This window comes from Falco peregrinus, chromosome 6 (genome assembly GCF_023634155.1).
Source record: "Falco peregrinus isolate bFalPer1 chromosome 6, bFalPer1.pri, whole genome shotgun sequence".
Classification (NCBI taxonomy): domain Eukaryota; kingdom Metazoa; phylum Chordata; class Aves; order Falconiformes; family Falconidae; genus Falco; species Falco peregrinus.
Window position 1 is genome coordinate 67,287,990 of NC_073726.1, and position 16,639 is coordinate 67,304,628.

General features: G+C 36.3%; 1 protein-coding gene across 5 annotated transcripts in view; it reads right to left on the reverse strand.

Annotated features, from left to right (window-relative positions):
* Positions 1-3,623: 3,623 nt before the first annotated feature.
* The window catches only part of DNM1L (dynamin 1 like), a 39,271-nt gene continuing 26,255 nt past the window's right edge, over positions 3,624-16,639 (reverse strand). For 3 of the 5 annotated variants that reach the window (XM_055807193.1, XM_055807194.1, XM_055807197.1), the window contains 9 exons: positions 15,991-16,146; positions 15,793-15,882; positions 14,737-14,829; positions 13,112-13,168; positions 11,859-11,936; positions 9,388-9,555; positions 8,581-8,690; positions 5,941-6,100; positions 3,624-4,508 (listed from right to left, as the gene is read on the reverse strand). In XM_055807193.1, coding sequence (XP_055663168.1) covers positions 4,452-4,508; positions 5,941-6,100; positions 8,581-8,690; positions 9,388-9,555; positions 11,859-11,936; positions 13,112-13,168; positions 14,737-14,829; positions 15,793-15,882; positions 15,991-16,146 — 969 coding nt within the window. In that variant the 3' untranslated portion in view covers positions 3,624-4,451. The remainder of the gene's footprint in view (positions 4,509-5,940; positions 6,101-8,580; positions 8,691-9,387; positions 9,556-11,858; positions 11,937-13,111; positions 13,169-14,736; positions 14,830-15,792; positions 15,883-15,990; positions 16,147-16,639) is intronic. The other 2 variants (XM_055807196.1, XM_055807195.1) reach the window with 1 other exon arrangement.

The following is a 16,639-nucleotide window of genomic DNA, read 5'->3' on the forward strand; positions in this document are numbered from 1 at the left end:
CATTGCAATTTCTTCAGATTATTAAACTGAAATATGGTAGTACTTTTAGTAGCTCACTACTTGGATTTACTAGTATTGATGTCAGTTTCTAGATCCTACTTCCCTGCCTGATAATAAGGTATCGTTATCCTAATCTCTTGTTATATAAAGAAAAAAAAGTAGTTGAGTCATTCCTACCTTAAAGAAAAGAACCCTCTACATAGCGTGTTAGCTCTCAGGACCAGTAATGGTCAGAGCCATTGCAGAGAAAGCACTCGGAGGAAAAATCACAACTTCTGACGTTGGAAAGGGTAGGAAAAAAGGGAGAGTGAAGTTCGTTCACTTAATACAGCAGCCTTGTACCTTAAAGGAAGCATTATAGCAAAACAGAAACATGCACCTGGGAACAGAATATACCATACACGTCCATGTTGGCCTCCAGAGAAATACAAGAGATCAGGTGTGACAGTTACTTTCTCATTGCAGGAAATAAAACTCCTAAGAGTACAGTAAGTAATGTTTCATCTCTGATCTCCTGCCTTTTTTCCTTCATATCTAAATCGTGCAGATACACGTATATCCAGAAATTTCAGCTTTTTTTTAAAAAGCATTAGTACCCACTTTGATGAAGTATTAAAAGAATTTTATTTCTTTTTACAAATACAAAATAAAAAGGGAATTAAATTATTTGCATACAAGATTTTTAATAAGATCCATAAACTCCCAATAAATTTAGTCCATGCTTCCTTTTGACCAGCTCCTAGAAATCCAAAGCTTTCCCTGACTCTTTCCAAAGAAACAGCTGGATACAACTACTTTTCATGACTGTACAAGGTTATCACAACTAAGCGTTTGAATACTTAAGCTGAGAGTCAAGGAACACCAAAAAAACAGTATTATTCCTTAGCCTGGTTTCATTTCTCATATAGTATGTTCAGGTAATCAGAGAGAGAGCTTGTTCAAATGTGAACAAGTACTAACTAATATTGAAGTATTTAACATCTCTACAACTGTATGATTTAGAAGTGCAAGGAAAGTAATTATTTGGGCCAGATGTTAAAACTAACATTTGTACAGCATCTGGGGACAGCAAAACCTAGAGGACTTGAATTTAACCTTATTGTGGCAGCTAGCAGCGAAGAGGTAAAGGGTGAAAGGGTGAGCAGCAAGCAAACATTGTGCATAAAACCATATATTCAGGTGGTCTAGTCTGTTTTTCTCTTAAAAGTTTAAGTATTCATCACTCAGCTCCCACCTCAGAGCACAGTCTTAGCAGACAAGTTAAAAAGCAGACCTATTTGAGATCTTCAGTATCTACAGAAAACACTAGCTAGCAAATCACTGTCATATTGAAAAGATTTAAGGGGGGGGGGGGGGGGGGCAGGGAACCCCTCAATTCAAGTTACCAGTAGGGGCACAACAGATTGGCAGGTTGTTTCCCCTGCTCTGTTCCACAAAGCAGGGACCCGAGTTTGCAATATTCAGTTTGGCATCTTTCAAAGTCATAAGGCATATGCCTCCATAAGACATAGAATAAAGGCAAGTTTTACATAAGATTTATTTGCCTCAGAATACAGTTTGAATCACACAGACATCCCCCCTCTTACCTATCTGTTCCATTAAGTGAAATCTGAAACTGGCCACTAAAAACCCCAAGTAATTTATTGACAAACTGTTCACATAGGGATACTATGTTTTATTTACAGTAGTACCACATAGGTCAGGTATTAATGTCAAACATTTACTGATCTAAACTTAGCTACAGTGGTTTTTCTCCCCCATGATTGTGTGCTGCACTGGATAACAAGTTATTTTAAGTTAGCTGAGATTTGTGCATTGATGACAAGAATATTCCAAGTTTAAATAAGGTGGACTAGAAGACATTAGTAAACCATTGCTGATTCTAGGAATTTTTCTGTTGGTGCCTTCATTAGGCTTTTTTCTATATTTCCCCATAATTTCTTTTAATGGTGGAAGCAACAGTAGCATTTTAAGTATTTTAGTTCAATTCCAGATAGATTGTTTAAAAACCATTAATAGCCAATAGCAGCCTGTCTACACTATTACACAACTATACTAGAACTAACACTGTAGAACTGCATGAGGACAAACGCAAACATCCCTAAGGCTGTGCAAATAACAGGTAGTTGTACTGTTAACTTCTAAGTCCTTACCTGAACTACAAGTTAGTTAAAAGTATTTCTGGAATAATTAGTTTTGTGTATTATCTGTTTATTAAATAACAGGATTGTTACAGCATAGATTTTTAAAGACTTGCATTAAAGATTACAAATCAAGTTCATTTCTTGGCACTCAAAACATTACCATATTGGAAATTTTTGTGAAGCTTAAACAAAAAAAAGTCGTAACATTTTAAATCCCAAAATTAACAGTGGAAATTTAACATAACATTAAAGAGCCAGTTATCACTTGCAGGAATTCCTTAAATAAATGGAATTGATTTGCTTTATGCAACGTTTCAGAATTTACAAGTCAGATACTTCTTCACAAGAGACTGTTGACTGAACTTAAGAGTTAAAGCTCAGGTAGCAGTTCCCTTACAGGCAGCTCTACCTTGCTGAAAACACACTGCTACTTAGATGTGGAAAGTAAAAGGGCGAGAGGTGTCAGGTGAATTCCAAACAAATGTAATGCTTCTAACAAAACTTTTAATAGCTTTCACTGTTCATCAGAATTGATTGGAAAAGTGGCTTGTACTTCACTACAGTCACATTTCTTAAATCTGAGAACTACCACTCCTGGATACAATGCAAGAAGTTGAAGTTACTTCCTTTGTATTCATTATATATAGTGCATATATCATGACTTTTTTAGGCTGTTTAAAAATATAGCATGTATTTCTGTGTTCTGCGTGAATTATTTTGGGTCATGCATAAAGTATCCAAAAGCTGCATCTGTCAGATGTAACACCTTGTGCTTAATACTGGTGCCAAACTGAAGATTACCATGAGAAAAATACATTTTTAAATAGACCTTCTTTTAAACTGAGGTCTTATGTTTTTTGATTTTCTGTCTTTGGCAGCTTACAAAAGGAATTCCATTTCTGTTAACTGATGAAATGGGGAAGGAACTGAATATGGTAATAAAAACTTCACTATATTGGCCCAGTATCTTAAAAGCAAGCCATGGATGTTAACAGCAGCATCCTGTTTTTCATGCAAGTTGTGTTAAAGATAAATAATCAGCAACACCATAGCAAACATTTTTACTTGATACAAAAAAGTGAATCTGCTTGAAAAGTACATGCAAATGTGCTGGCTGGAGTTGAAATACATTTGCATTCATAAAATTATAATGTTTACTTTTTAAAGGCTAGTGTGAACAATATTTATCTGTATGGATTATAATCAGAAGAAAGTAACTCATCAACTTTATTTCCAACCAAAAATTCCCTAACTTTAAGATTGTCCTAAAAAAAAAAAAAAAAGGCAGCGCACTGCTACTTCCAGCACAGTAAGGTTTCCTCAAAAGAAAGTAATAACTGTAATCTCTGGTATAAATAATTCTAGTCCCACAGACTTTCTGTCATACTGTCATACATTCCAAAATCTGGACAAAGTTGTGGGGATCCCCTTCTCCCTGGCCAGCTTAATCTGTTTTTAAAAGAAACACTTATTATCCCATTACAGTTTTGAAATCAGTTTTATTTTTCAATTCTGCCAGAACAAACATACTATTGGATGGTCCAGGGGCTTGGTCCCAGTGGGGAGGAAGGGGAAGGTGTTCTTGTACCTGATTACAATCCCCAGCGTTTACACACAAGCTCCAGTGCACATGAATAACTTTGCACCCACCTTTCAGTAGGCTGTTACTGTTCGCAAGCTCCAGGCTAATTCTTCCTATGTGATACTCCATTAAATGAAGTTCAGATTTTTGTCTGCAGCTTTAACATTTGGGGGGAAAATGGGGACACACACACACATAGTAATACGGTAGACAACTCTAGTGTGCTATAAAATTGATACCTCCATCTGTCATTGTGCATGCAATATATTCATGAAAGAAAATACTCGGTGCTCTCTTCTCTTCACAGTATTTAAACTTCTATTGTAAAAGCAGCTTAAAACTATGCCACAAGACTACACCGTCCATCTTAACCACAGGCAACCTGTTTAGCAAGTCAGGCACTGGAACTTTAATGTTTTTTCTCCAAGTTTAAATGAGACTGTCACTGAGACAGTAGACTTGGTCTGCTTTAATTTGCACCAGAAAGCTGGTAAGGAAACATTTAGAGCCATTTATTATGTGGATTAAATATGACTTATTTTGCAAAATGCAGCATATTTTTCTGTTTGCAAATCAAACCAACTGTCTTTACATGAGCAAATTTACACAGTTGCAGTACACAGACAAGAGTTCATAAATAAAAATTCTACTCCGTATACCATGCCTAGCAATTTTCAAGTCAATGTAACCTCCAATGCATATAAATAGTGTGGCTGGTAGAGTCTTCACCAAAGATGTGTCTCGCGAATCTCTGCAATGATCTGACTGGCTCGCTGCAGGGCCTGCACACAGAAAGATGGAAAAGCCAGTTATTTAGTTTTTCTGAAGAGATTTCTCAGCAGCAGTAGTCTAGGAAGTACAGTGTTAAAGATACAATAAAAGCAAATCATTTTCATGATGAAAGGAGTGGTATCAACCTACACACCACTGATTAACAACTCTGAAGCCTTCCATCTGCAAAAGATTATGCAACTGGCAAATACTACAAAGCAAAGGTAATGATAAAACTTAGCATAGGTGTCATTAAATCGCTTCTCTAGACTTAAGAATTAAAAATTGGAAACAACTTCCAGTTTGAAGCAGAAAAAGCTCATTGTCATAGTTTTGAGCAACTTCTGTATTCTCACATATTCCCATTAACACCTGTTTGTCTTAACATTTTGTATTTATAAATAAATGCTCAAGAAGGGCAGACGTTTTTCATCACACAGTTTTAATGCTTTAAACCTTCCTCAAAATAAGAGAAACTGCACCTATTTTGTATCACTTTCAGCATTCTGATGTACTCATTACAGTCTAGCCTGCCACACTTTGCAAAATTAAAAGCTCAGAATACCAGCTAATACTAAACATTATTTAAATTCTTACTTCAGTTTGGAGAAATCCAAGCTATGAGCTTGGCCCTATGAAGTTTATAGTTTCAAAGACTGTTAGCAGACCATTCCCTTCACTCAAATGTTGATCATATGATAACAAAGATTAAATTTGCTGCAGTTGGTCTTTGACAAGCAGTATCTCTGGGTATCATCTCTCAAACATGCAGTGTCTGACCACGCTGCATATAGGAGAGAAGCACTTCTTGCTACTTCTTCAGTCAATGGGATGAATGGGCAGAGGAACTCTTCTATGCAGTTCAATGCAAAGTGGCATATTTCTGGTGCAGCTGATGCAGACACTGATATACCACATAACTGAACAATGAAGAAACGAAGACTTCTCCAGCACAGACATGTCACAAATGCACTGTGATACAGATGAGGTCATCATAAGTAAGTCATAACACTCCCAGTGTTCACATTACAGGGTACTGTCTTAGATACACCTGCCACTGGCCAGCAGGCTCTGTGTGAAGCATACAGATGAACAGCATTTAAAACACTGTAAGCTTAATCCCCCAAAAGAGAACTGCTGAACACTATGAAGTTAAATAAAAGCAAATTATTAAAACCAAATGTATAATTGAAAATAACACCAGATTACAGCTTCTGCTTTACACCCAAAATACAGTTTAAGACACGTCTTCCCAAGTACTCAATCCATGTAATACTTTCTGATCACATACTGCTTTTAATTCCTCTAGCAGAGAGAAAATAGACTGGCATACTCTTAAAAAGCAGCAAAGTAAAAACTGAAGGCAAGTTTTCAAAAAAATCTCACATTTGTATGGTTTCGATTTAATTAACTACTCCCACAAGCTCCTGATCTTTTTAATACCTTTAGCATGTCAGCTGCCTCTTTTCTGCGCTGTGCCATGTCCTCAGATTCCGTCAGAAGGTCATCCAACAACAAGGATTTATACAGCTGGCCTACCAGCTCACTCTGAAGAGTATCCTTCACGTGGTTCACCAGAAAATGCATCACTGCCTTTGGCACACTGCAAGCACATAAAGATTGTTTCTTCAGAAAGAATTATTCAAAGCCAGGTCTGCCCTACACTGAAGAATGCAGTGTGAGGAAACAGCTACACAACCTTGGCTTAAACTACCATGAATCTACCATGACCATAAATAAAAAACCCTTTTCTCTCAAGTGAATGCAGAACCTTGTACAATTTAAGAGCTGTTAGATTTCTTCCAAATAGGATAGCTCCATTGTTAAGAACATGAATATACAGTGTAAAAAGTAAAATAAGAATAAATTACTTTGCTCACTAGAGGCCAACCTGAGTCTCCACTCTGCTAGCCATGATGAAAAGCTAAGTATTTTAACCCTAAAATAATTTTTAATATGTGAACGAGAAAGGAAAGAGTTCATATATCTGATCTTACTTAGCAGATGAACTGAAAACAGGATCACTGTTCAAACACGGGCCATATTATTTCTGTTATCAGAGAGCATAACATGAGAGCAATTTAAGGTGCAAATAGAGTTTAAGTGTGACTTTGTCTGGAATGGAGGCAGGCAGCAACCAGTAAGACTCAACAACAGTCCATCAGAAGGACACTATAGAATCTGTAAGGCAACAAGCAGCCACTGTCTTAGCTGATTTCCATGCCACTAAGCCTCCTTAAAAAATATTCAAAGTATTGAATATAGCTGAACCTCATTTTCTTTGGGACTTAGGATATGCGTAGCAGTACTTTCTGAAAGAGTGGGGGAAAATATTTACATGAGTATTGGTAAACTCATCATACTAACACAGTACCAGAATCTGAGGATATGAACACAGAATCAAAAATTGAATTAGTGCACCTCAGGTTATTTCATCAGAGTGACAGTACCTGACAATAAAAATACTGATGGTTGTTCCCAGCTGAGAAATACAACGTCCATTAAGACAACCTTGTTGGTGTAATTCTTAGCATCAGTATTTCGCAACTAAAGCAGACTGGGAGTTGACATATGATCAGTTCTGACTCCGTAAGTACTGACCACATCACTCTTCCCATGTGCCCATAGCCCTAGATTTAAACCAAAATAGTTTTCATGGGCAGATCAAGAGTTTTTGCTCAGTGCTACAACTGTTACTACAGAATTAACTTGACAAGGGTCATGCGAATCTAAACAGCCAGACCCAAGATCAACAAAGATCCATCAACACATCTGAGCTTTTGGAATCATACTCCCAAGTTTGTCTGGGAATTTTCCCACTACTACATTTTGCTGCTTTGTGGTTCTTTACTAGCCAGTTGTGGGAAGACTTCCGGAAAATCATCATGAGACCGTATACATCTATTAGTACTCAAGTAACTTAGTTTACATACCCCTTTCAAGCCAATACATTGCAAGTTCTACCAAAAGGAAGCTTAAGAAAGAAGCCTAGAATATTTTGGAAGTCACCTGGCTAGAAGAGTGAAAGCAACCCAAAACTCTGGTTCAAAACTGTGTATGTACAGATACCATCCAAACCATCCAAGCAAGAGCCTGAATTAGTTCTTCAGGTACATGGGATGGACATGAGTACCATCTTTGAGAGGTATCTCCTAAAAATATTTCTGAATTAGGTGAGGATGTCCTAATAAATCAAATCTATAATTCCTAAGATAGCATTTTATTTATTTCCTCATGTATGCCTATTTACTGCAAAGAATGTGAAGGGATCGTTTAGAGTATGCAAGGAGGTAACGCTACTAGTACTGACACTGCAGTAAAATTAAGGTAAGCAAGGCAATTCCCTGCCATGAAAAACTAAAAATTTTATTGAGGAGAATATCAGTTTACTGGATAGAATAAAACTTTTATGAGCTCGTTAATTTGCTCTAAACTCTAGTTTCCAGATACCTGTATTTCCCCCAACTTTTCATTCATATGTGTGTGTGCATATATGTGTATATATATAAAATGCTACATCTTTCCACAAAGACTTAAGCCAAGCGAAGTTTTACATCATTCTTCATTTTAAAAAAAAAGGTATGACAATTTTTAAGCACAACTTTAAAGGCATTTTTCATAGTTGCCCACAGCAGAAACATCACTTTTCTGCCATTTCTATCCCTACAGTACTAGAAATATTAGCCACAGTAGTTTCTATTCCACCTTCCCATTTGAAATAACAGAATGGCAAAGCTAAGTTCTGTCAGGTCTACACAGCACCTAGAGTTTATTCCAGTTAGTTGCTGCACATCATCAATGTGAATTGCAGTATCCTCCAGAAAAGCATCTCCTAAATAATTAATTCAACATTGTACTTAATATAATACAGAATATAATACAGAACTCAAGCCAGTAGAAAAAACAAGTGCTGCTTAATTCTGCGATGGGTCAAGTTTTACTGCTGCTGCCCCTTCTAAAAAAAATAATTGTATTTTCTCTCTGCTTACAAACATACAAACATGATAAAATAACAAGATTATATACATTACTCTTGAGATATCACAACATTTGTATGGCTTAAACATTTCTAGAAAGTTTTACCTGTCCTGAATGTTCTTCCTGACAATAAGGAAGTAAGATTTAATAAGTCGTTCGATCACTTCACAGTCTCGTTGCTCACGGGCAGAAAGTTTGCGTGCAACGGGTACAGGCTATGTAAAAAAAAACAACAAAGCAAAACCACCAATCTCAGTTTACTAATTCTGCTCATTTATTTAAGTAAATAAAACTCAAGCTGTGGAGTCTAAAATAAACTATTGCTCTTTGAGTCGGACAGTTTGATAGATGTAACCTCTCTTTAAACAAACCTCTAGTTTTTCAGAAATAAAGTTAGAGACATGCCAAAATCCAGACCTGTAAGACAAAGGTCACAGGACATCACTACTAATTTTATTTTTTTTTTAAAAGCTCACTAAAGGAACTAAGCTTTCCAAACACTGAAAGCATCTCTATCTATTTTTAACTTAAGTGGGTTTTTTTCTTCTTTAATGATTATTTAATATAAAAACGCTAACTTCAGCAAAAAGAGAGCAGGAATTTGAGTTGAGACATGAGCTGAGATTTGTTTCTATACAAAGAGTGATCTAGACAAGAAGTTCACTTGCACAGTAACTTGTGAAAGGAAGCCAGTTATCCCAAATCATAGGCTGGAACTGGAGGGGTGCGGAAGAAAAGATGAAGGACTGGGCAAGAAGGAAGTAGAAGAGACTGGCTAGAGCCCCCTGTCCTTATAATGGTAATTATTTAGAAAGATATCATATATTAGCAAAGTTACAAGATCTGGAATTCAGGTGTTTTCTTTCCTGAGCCTGAAGTACAAAGGGGAGGCATCTGTCTTTCATGACTCACCACATCTAATAGGTTTACAGCGTGTCCTTTCTGAGGACTAGCAGGCAGGGCTGCAGCTGGCTTGGATTTTTCCTCTGTAGACACCTCTTCTGCTTTTGAGGGTTTCAGCATTCCTCTCCAGTTGCCTGTTCCAGGCTCCTGAGATGTATCTCCTGGCCCAGGAGCAGCCTGCACAAACAGCACAATGAAGAAACGTTGGAGAATTAGAACTTGGGCATGGCAAAGCAGTATCTGATCAAATCTACTGTTACTGAGCTATAGGTTAAGACTCAATAAAAATGAGATCTTCACATGTATATTCCCTTTATTCTATTCTTTACATTTTCCACCTTTGTTCTCTCTTTGCTGCTTACAGCTGACACAAAGTACCAGTAAAACAAAAGCTTTCAAAACTTGTATTCTTCCTAATAATGGTATGAAAATGCCACACAGAGAAGCCTCCCAGCACTTCTGAAATACAGAATGGTCTTCCTGAATCATCTGGCTTTTACCGCTTTTACCATACATCCCTGGAGCAGTACAGCCTATACTATCAGGATCTGAAAGTATGTTTTGAAGATAACCACAGCTCTTAGAAAACTTGAATTTAAATTCTTTGGTATTTTATTTAAGTTTATTTATTATATTATATATTGTATTTATTTAAGTACGAACTGAAGTTTCTTACAATAACAGCTTAAAAATATGCACATTTATGTTTCCAGGTACTACAGCTACAAACATATTTGTGCTGTCAGATCTCAATTTATGGAGGGCTTTTTTTATACCAAATCAAAACAGAACAATAAATCTCCATCCTCTGGAAAAGAGGATCAGTTTCTGGGAAGTGCCAGACAAAGAATGACTCGGTAATCTCCTGACAAAGGGACATAACATCCAACTCTTAAATATTAGGAATGACTGGACCAAAGAAGTATTAGTAGATAGCATCATCCATCACATACTAACAGTATTAAAAAACACCAAAACAGTTTATTTTTATGTGGAACAGTAATGCTTTTTATTTTGTACCTTTCCATAAGCCTAGTACCTATTTACTACTGTGCTTTACAATCTATTGCTGTTTGAAAAACATTTGAAGTCATACAAAGCTCTAAACTACTACTACTTATGTCTTGTTTTGGATATAGGCGGAAATAAGCTAAATTTATCTATTGCATTTACAATTGAAACACCACAGGCTGATCTTGAGTCTAAAAAAAAGGAGTGAGAAAGAAAGCATGGCAAACAGAATACCAACAGTTGCATAGTAGGAAGAAACTCAGATAAACTGTCCACATCAGAAATTTTACTAGAATTGTACAACTGCTCAGAGGTGCTGTAAAAAAATACACTACAAGAATTCAAATCAACTTCTGCTAATAAGAGAGAACCATTGATGAGAAATGCTCCATTACATTACTTAGGACTGCAAGACAGCCATTCAAAATAGCAAAAATCCTTATGGCACTCTCATTCAGTATTACTATGGAGCCTGCTGTATCTCCAAAGTAGTTTCAGAAACAAAGCTACATTATTTCCTAAGAAAAAGTGTTGGGTTATGTACCATCTGATAAAGAACAGGTTTTGTGGGAAACACAAATTAAACCAAATTTGGCAGCTTCCTGCAACTTCTTAAGGCAAAACAGTATCCTCACAGTAGCTCTTGACTTCTTTTTAATGTCTGCAGCATATCGCAACTGTATCTAAAACTCTTGAGAAAATACTAGTTAAAAATCTGCCACTGACTAGATTTTTAAACTACTTTGTTCAGGACAGAAATGGCAGCTTTGCACTAGAAGCTGAATGTGCATATGCAATGAAGCAGAAAGCGTAAGTCTTCTCAGTACTCTTAATACACAAACTTGTGACTACCCATCTTTTCTGACTCCAAGTGAAAGCAATTAGCAAAAAAGTCTTTACAGTAATGAGCTTTATTTTAACATAACAGACAGCACACCTGAAGTGTAAAAAAACACTGTAAAATACATTTCACAATTATAAGTAAACCAAGGATTGAACGATTATGTGAAACAACGAAAAGGAGGTTCAGTCTGAACAAAGCCTATAAAGATTCCCTGCAGGAAGCAGGAAACTCACATTTTTAGCTTATCTTCTGTCCTCCTTCTTTAACTGTCAACACATTAAAAACATGCAGTTTAACAACCATGCTGGACACTTTTGATTACAACATTGTTGCACCAAACAATCTACTGACTATTGTTTGAGGCAAATTATGCTGCATACTTGCATCACAACACATTGCAACCAAGAGTTCAAACAGAAAGCAGTGACTTTGCCACCTAATGGCATAGCTTTACCTGTCACTGCAAATACTGGTGTCAGCAGTGACACAGTCTATACTGTGTAGGGCATGCTGTGTCAGTGACAGAGCACTAAACACCAACTGCTTTCCGTACTATCTGCGATGCACCACAACAGAAATGTACATGCAGTGCTTATAGAAAAAAAAAAAAAAAATCAAGACAGACCTTGCCATCAGCCTCAGCAGAAGCAGCAGTAACAGTCTCCTGGGAAGCAGGTGGCAATGCACCTGGAGCTTTAGTAGACTAAGGAAGGTAAAAGATGCAGGGAGGGGGAAAAATTCAACTGAAGACCACCAAATCTACCTAGCAAATTTTATACACTTTTACTAGCATCTTTAAAAATCCAGAAAATATTTTAAATTTGTAACCAAAACAGTAATGTAAGTAGAAAAAAGAGAAAAGCATCTCCAAGACAGTGAAGAGACTTTGCATTTATCTGGCCTTCAATTTCATTTCAACTCTATACTGATGACATAAATATGAAGCCAATGAAAGAGAAGGATCAAAGATCACTGAAAGCGATCTCTAGATGGCTACCTTAAATTCACCGTTCATCCACCAGTTGGCTTCCACGGATTAAAGGCAGTAGATCCGTTCTGGAACTTAGTCTCACTTCTTAAGCTAACAAACTTAATGAATCAATTTCTATCAGCTGTAGTAACTCTTGTTACAACCTGTGAGGAGTTTAAACTATATTCTGTATATTTGGATTCTGAATACTTCACATATTTTAAATATCTAACTGTCTAAAATTCCATCTGAGTGTCAGACCATTCATTTCTACAGCCAGGCAATGTTTTCCATGACACTTGGTTCTTCCACGCAGGTACGTACTTGTCATTGAACTAATCCCAAAACCTGGCAAAACTAAGCAAGCTCCAGAGATAGAACACATGACTGGATTATGACAGTCAATTGAAAATGCCACCTCCACCATCTTCTCCCAAAGTAATTGAGACTGCAATAAACTGCAGTTTTAAGAATAATTTTAAAATAAAACACCAAAAAACCACCAACCACCAAGTCACTATGTTGGCTCATTGAATTTAAATCACCTGTTTGTTTTGAAATCAGTCTCAGCCATAAATTTAAGCACGCATGTTCTGACTCCATCTTTAACATCTGCAGGCATTTTAAGCCTTTCCTCAAATGACATTCAAGAAATAATCGTAATATTAATGTAAATTTACATGCAAGTTTTCAGAAATCCCAGATATAAAACCTGCCAAAAACTGCATCTTTAGAAGACGGTAACATTCTACTTCATCTTATGAAATTGAAGGAAGTCAGTCAATACTTGGGAGCTCCCAAGACTGTTACTAGCACAGCATATTGACGTTTCCAATACTTAGATTGGATCAAAGAAGAATGCATTAAACTTTAAATGAATGAATCAACAGAAATCTACATTTACTTACCTTGTCTCGTGGCACGGCAGAAGGCAATTCCCTGGCTAACCTGTTACGCCTTTGTTCCTTTAAAAACAACCCAGCAAGACCTCAGTTATGTATTACTCTATATCAACACATGTGCAAGATTCATATTTTACAGATAACTTATATTTTTGAGACAAACACTAGTAATTTCATCTCATCCAGTGTCATATAGCCATAATACAATCCTATGAAAACTTCAATTACATGGATAAAACTACTCTGATTACCTGGTTAGAAGTAAATTCCCAACATAAAAACTTCTGCTAAACTTTTTGCAATGCTCTCCATAATCAAAACTAGAGCCTTTAAAAAACAAATTCAAAGCTAGACAGTTTGGCTCAGTATAGTGAGGGCCCTACAGCCTTCATTAAGCTTTAAATCTTTGAAGTAACCTAAAAGGATTTGATTCTGTGGCCAGCACAGTTAACCATGACTGGTCCAAAAGGGAGAAGGAGGCGGCAGAATTCACTTTATAGCAAACTAGAATTGAAAGCAATCAGGACAAAGATCTGATTTTTTCTTGAAATTAAGAATTGTCCACTGAATAAGCATAAGATGTTTTTTACTTGCTTTGTTTCTTCAAAAATTTCAATGTCCTGTTTAGGAAAATATTGGGAAAGAACTAGTTTAAGTAACACTCAGTAATACAATAATCACGTATGTTCAACTTCACAAAGTCCTATTTTTTTTAGTCACGGCAGTCACACACACATTGTTTCTGAACTAGATTCAAGAGCAGTCTACCAAGGCAAATTCAATTGCATACCCAGTCAACACAAATTTTGCGTATAGAAGAAAGTAGAAGGTTAAAACTAAAGAGCAGAAATGATAACGTAAGCATTCAAAAAAAGAACATTACTATGAAAGAATACTGGACAAGCAGGGGAACACAAGAACTCTTAGCGAACTCTTAGCCAGATGGACTAAGTACTACAACAAAATCAGACTGCAAGAAAGAACTGAGCAGATCAGTTGTAGAACAACTGCTTCTCTAGGACAATGACAGCAACAAGTATTATCAATCAAAGCTGGGCTTGAAAATCAGGAAAACTACTGAAATTGTAAAAGACTTATGGGAATGATGGAGAAAACTGTCTTAAGGAGATGGAAGCGTGGTAACACAGAGACTCAGGAACAATGCCAAAGGGAAGCAAAAATTAGGACCTCAACAGAGAAAACAATACTTGTATTATCCTTTCATAAAAGAGAGGAACATTATAGCTATTGATACATTGTCAGAGACAAAATGTAGTTACTTGAACATTAAAGAGTATTTCACAACTATCTAGTTTCTCTTCTGAAAATTTCATTTCATTAGCCAATACTCAGTTAGGTGCTCATCTTATCTTCCAGACAGAAATACAGGCACAACTGTTTTCAGTGAAATATCAACCACTGTCCGTGAAAATCATATGCAATATAAATCTAAGAAATCAACAGATCACATGCTAAGAGTATAGACCATATTTTTAATATACCACAGTTTTATACTTCAAAATGTAGATCCGTGCTTCAGTGAAAGAAAATGAAGCATCTGTTCTTTTACCAATTATTTAGGCTCTTACCTAAAGGAGTCAAAAGACTTCTAGGAGAATGGGCTTTCTTACCTCTATGTTGTTATTCATTAAACCACAGGCATCAGCAAAGTCTGGATGTTTGGTATTGATATAAGCTAATTCAATGGCCACTAGATTATGAACCTGCAATGCAATGTCATTCACAGTTCAAAAATTCAGTGAGTAAATCTAATACTAGTGAAAAGCAATGACCTACGAAGCTAGAAAGCATAGTTTAACTGTCCATAAAAAAAAGGACCATTCTTACTGCCCCAAAGACATTAAAATTCTGATCCAGAGGGCAAGAATGCAGTTCATTCACTCATTGTAATACATTAAGACCTTCAACAGTTTTGGATGTTACATCAGTTTAACTTGTTAGCCTGATTAAGCTAACTGCTTTCCAGCCATAAATAAACAAAACTCAGCAATGTAATGAGCGTAAGCTGTATAGTAATGAAGTGAGCTATACAGTCAACCTTCAGCCACAAGCCACATACAACATCTGAACCAGTGAGGGATGGCTCTCTATGGGGGATAGTGAATGTACGGAACAATTTTTGCTTTTCACATAAAACATATGCAGTCAATAACTGAAACACTTTGTTTCCCCCCAAATAAGTAGCCCAAAGCAGACTTTTATATTAAAATAAATTTACTTGAAGACAGAAATTGAATTTTTAGTTCTCACTATATAAAAGGCATTACAAGTAAAATCACCATTTGTGTTGATTTTATCTCTGAAACACACAGAATAAGGACTACAATTTAATTTTCATCATTAAATTTTGCATCCTGAACTCTACAGTAAACACACAGCTTCTGATACAAGGGAGGGAAATATACCTATATCGGAAAGACCAGGAGATGCTAAATCCCAGTTTTGGTAAAACTCTTCTTGTGAAATTGGAAAATAGGGGACAATAAGCTGAAGATGGTTTCCCCCCATCCCTTTCATTTTTATGGATCTATCTTCTAATACAGAAGTTTCAAACCATGTAGATTGATTCCTTTAATAACTTGGGTTCTTAACATTACAGAGCAAACAGAAGCATGAAGAGAGACTCCAGAAAACACACTTTTTCCAGCAAGTAGATGGAAAATTACCATTTCATTTGTGACAGGAAGCCTTCTACGCAGAAGACAGGTTACTACTTCAACTATGGCATCATGCAATTTAGGAAACCTCAGTAATTCCTAAAAACAAACCAAAAATTTACTGATAAGACTTCCAGAATTTTTTAGGGAAGTGCAGGGAAAAGCGCCCAATAATTACAAACATAATCCTAAAACATGCATTTTTACCTGCGTACTGTAATTACTACAATGCTGGATAATCCTCTGCATTTCTTCATGAACCAGCTCCACACAGCGTAAGCTAGGTTCTTCTAAACGTTTGATTTGCCTTTTTACCAGTAATTCAAATGAAACTTCAGGAACAAACAAGGCAGGACGAGGACCCTAGTTCAAAAGGAGAGAAAAAGCCACTAAATTGTTTATTAAAACAATATGCATTTCTAAGGAGTAGTATCTGATGAAGCCCAGAATAAATCAGGTCACAGTACTCACACCCAAAAGAACACTCAGAACAGGTCTTAATAGAGAAATATGTTACAAGAATATTTAAATATAAAAGCTGTAAAACAGAAAGTTGTTACCTTTAAGACAAACTCTTTGTTAAATAAGAATTAACCAGCATCCTTATAGAATTCTTGAAGATTTCTACCTACTAATGTCACTCCTTACAACTATGAACAATTCTTTTCACGGTTGTGGATCCAAGTTTAAATGAAATTTATTATAAAAGCAAAGACATTCTCTTCCTAACTTCTGAGAGAAAAGTTACCATTATTTGACAGTCCTATGCATGCAGTTCTTACTGCAAGGTAGGTGGGGTTCCTGTTCAGTATAACCATACTACAGTGTAATTGATTACAGTGTTTGGCATAATTTC